The sequence below is a fragment of the Arachis stenosperma genome, chromosome 9, assembly GCF_014773155.1.
Source record: "Arachis stenosperma cultivar V10309 chromosome 9, arast.V10309.gnm1.PFL2, whole genome shotgun sequence".
Taxonomy (NCBI): Eukaryota; Viridiplantae; Streptophyta; class Magnoliopsida; order Fabales; family Fabaceae; genus Arachis; species Arachis stenosperma.
Genome location: NC_080385.1, coordinates 8,443,084 through 8,446,968, shown reverse-complemented (window position 1 = coordinate 8,446,968; position 3,885 = coordinate 8,443,084). Strand labels below are relative to the sequence as shown.

General features: G+C 33.9%; 1 protein-coding gene across 1 annotated transcript; it reads right to left on the bottom strand.

Annotated features, from left to right (window-relative positions):
- Positions 1–367: 367 nt before the first annotated feature.
- LOC130951701 (uncharacterized) lies at positions 368–1,747 on the bottom strand. The gene has a single exon (XM_057880406.1). It carries the CDS (start codon positions 1,700–1,702, stop codon positions 1,163–1,165), a length of 540 nt encoding a protein of 179 aa, XP_057736389.1. The 5' UTR covers positions 1,703–1,747; the 3' UTR covers positions 368–1,162.
- Between the last annotated feature and the right edge of the window lie 2,138 nt (positions 1,748–3,885).

Here is a 3,885-nt window from a genome sequence, read left to right as displayed (position 1 = left end):
AAGTTTAATTTTGATTTTGTTATACGAAAGACATCTCACGTGAGTATAAATTTAATTTTAATTTAGTATGGATATATATGTTAATGTTTTCATTTTTTACGGATATAAATCGTCCCAAGATCTGATATTTATGGAAGAATTTGGACAATTTGAAAGGCATAGCAATTGAAACTAAAGAAGAGAGAATAGCTTTACCTTTTTTTTTAAATCCCTAATGTTTTAGTTTGGTATTGTTGTTTATGGAAGTTCCCAAATTTTTATTATTGCATATGTTTATCTCTGATTATGTGGGTACTGTAATTGAACTATTTGATTACAATAAAGGTAGTAACTTTAAAAAAAAAAAAAAAAAAAACTAACAGGTCAAGAAAAGAAAACAAGACCTAACGAGAGAATTGGCTCTATTGAGCGCAAGTATGAGCATCAGGAGCAGCAAACCTAGCCGGGGTCAGCAAGATCCTGAATCTTGGTCCTCAACAGAGGCAGAAAAAGCTTCCTAGGTTCCCAGGCTAAATTAAGATCACATACAGTATCATACACCACTACTCCACAAGCCCCAACAACTTGCCAGTGATTTAGATGACAATATAATATTCCTTTATACTGTTAATACTTAATATAGTAACAAATAATCTCTCAAATTATTTCGCTAAGTCAGTTTCATTTTCCCTCTCGATCAAATTAATTTTTTATATTTTAATAATATTAGCTCTGTATCCTTTTTTTAAAAATTATTCACGATATATATAATTCAAATTTTATCCCCTTTTTTTTCAATTAAAATCGCACCAAAACATTTCTATCTTCTTTCTCTTCCCTGAATTCCACCAACATGGCGTTATCCGTCGCGAATTTGAGGGTATCTTATTGGAAAATGAATTGCTGTATTCAAGACAGAATTCAAATTTCTAACATTTGTTTAGGGGCGAAAGAGCTTAGCAATCAAACATCCCAATCTATCACCACATAGACCCTTCCCTTCTTCTTTACCTCTTCCGTCAATTCCACCCACACCAACACCATTATTGTGAACGCCAACGCCTGCATCACCATTAGCTAGTCCACTGCCACCAGTCCAACACCCCTACCCCACCCACCACCTCCACTCCATCACCATCACGATGGACGACAGCAGACATCAATACCGATATCACCGTTACAATTACCACCACCACCACTCCACCACCATCACCTCCATTATAGCCATCACCACCTCGACGACAGCCGTCGCCACCACCAACAGCAACCACGTCAAGATCAACATCAACACTACTGTCACTATCATCATCACCATGACATTGACGCCCTGATACTCGTAGGAGGAATTTACTGCGGCAGCACCGTTGTGGACGGGATCGAAGAAAAGAAAGATTCTCATCCGGTCAGCGGAAGCAGAACCTGGGAAGTGCAGATCATATTCCCTCATCATGTAACCGAGGTCTCTATCGTTGGTGACTGTAACGAGTGTGTCGAGATCGTCGCCGGGGATAAGATACTTGAAGAAGTTAATGGCAGCGCCTCCGCAGAGGGCGGAGAGCTCAGCGGTCAAATCGTGGAAGCTGATGTTGCGATCGACTTCGAGAATCCTGTTGTTGCCGCCGTAGTAAAAGAAGTGTTGGTGGTTGTTACTGCCGCCGCCATCGTGGTGCCTGATCTGGCCGCCGAAGCTGCACATAAACCTCGCTGCCGTGTTCTCCGCCATATTGTTTTCTGTGGTGGTAGTGTTCGGGTTTGCCGTGATGTTGGATTTGGAATTAAATAAGAACGAAGCGACCACGTAGGTTCCGTGCATTGCAGAGTGAAATGGCTGCGATTAAAAATTTAAACGTCACTCTCAGTGGGCTTGGAAAATTTTTTTAATTTTTTTAATTATTTAAAATTTAACGAGAAACAGGATCGATGGGGCAAGTGGCACCAACCAGGCACTTACTGCAATGTTTTCTCTTTTTTTTTTTCGAGAATCGTGAATTTGTGATTACACTTTTGACTAACCAGGAGAGAAACATGGCAAAGGAGGGAATAGTGAACCGGCGATCAATATTTGAAAAAAAAAAAAAACTACCTTCCAAGTAATATATAAGGAATTTATATTCTCACCTTAATAATAGTAAATAATTTTTAATTATATCACTTAAAAATCATATAAATACATAATTAAATAATTTTATGTAATTTTTTATATTATTAATATATTAAAATTAAATTTTAGTTATTATTATTATTATTATTATTATTTTATTATTATTATTATTATTATTATGCTTTTTCTATTGATTATATGCTTGTTTTTGTAAAGATGTGGTTGAATATATAATTTTTATGTATACGATAATGTATAATTTGGTATTTAGATAGTATTATTTTATATTGATAATGTATATATATTAAATTTAAATAAAATTAAATATGACTTGTTTATTAAAGTAATGATGTAAATTACTTGAAAGATGATTGCAAGTGTTTTATATAATTATTAAATTAAATTTTTTATTGTGGATTATCAAGTAACTGAATAAGTGTTTGTTTGAGCGCCATTATTTTGATAAAATAAGATTTTTTTTAATGAAAAAAGATCTTTTTTATTTTTAATGTGTTTGGCAAATTTCTAGTAGTAAAAGTAAAAGTACTAGAAAAATCAGAAAAACATATTTTTTGAGAAGTTGTAATTTACATCTTTTTTTAAAAGATCTTTTTTCTTTGAAAAAAAAGATGTTTTTCATGTAGTAGATAAATAAAAAAGTACTTTTATATTGTTATACCCAAACATAATTGATAGATAAAACGATTTTTTACATAAGATATCCAAACATAAAATTACTTTTACTTTTTCATAAGATCTTTTAAAAAAAAGATAACTCAAAAAAAGATCTTTTCTTAGAAACTCACCCAAACAAGCCCTAAAAATCGTAAAATAGTTATTTTTATTAATATAGCTATTTATAATTAAATATTTTATAAGTTATTTTATATTAACGGTAACTTTGCCTATATTACACCAGCAGTACATAACTGGTCCCAAATTCGGATAAAAGATGAGGGTTGTGTTAGGCATTTAACAGTTAATATAAAAATTTAGTCGAATTTTCATGACGTAGATCAAAGACGTTATTACGCTAAAGTTAGGTCGTTGTCCAAAAGCAACGTGTTGTATAGCTCGCGTACAATGTTAAATGAGCAAGAGCCGCTGCATCAGTGCCCGTGAGTAGTGTTAAATGAATAAGGGTTCCTGCATTTTCGTGAACAGATGAGGATAAATAAGCTAGTTCACAAAGAAAAAGATAAAGGTAAAGGTCGGAGCGACAGAAGGTTAAAATTTGGGACATGAAACATAGACACTCTAATAGGAAAATCTATGGAGGTGGTGAATACCATGACAAAGAGAAAGATCAACATCATGTGCCTACAAAAAACAAAATAGGTCGGTGCGAAGGCTGGGGAGTTGGATACCTTCAGGTTCAAACTTTGGTATATAGAAAATGTAAAGAATAGGAATGTGGTAGGTATTATCGTGGATAAGTAGTGGAAGAAGGATGTAGTGGATATCAAGAGGGTGGGTAATTGGATCATCTCTATTAAACTTGTGGTGTAATGAGGTACTTTTCATGTGATTAACGCTTATGCATCGCAAGTGATGTTCGGACGAGCAACACAAGATAAGATTTGGTGAGGATCTAGAGAGTTTGATCAAAGAAATACCTTCGGGAGATAATATTTTCTTAGGAGGAGATTTAAATGGCCATGTTGGAAGAGAAGTGACTAGATATAGAATTATTCATGGAGGTTATGGTTTCAGGGTGGTTAATATCGAGGGTAAGATTATTTTACACTTTTCCTTAACTTTTGACATTCTCATCGCAACTACATGTGTTAAAAAGAGAGACAAAC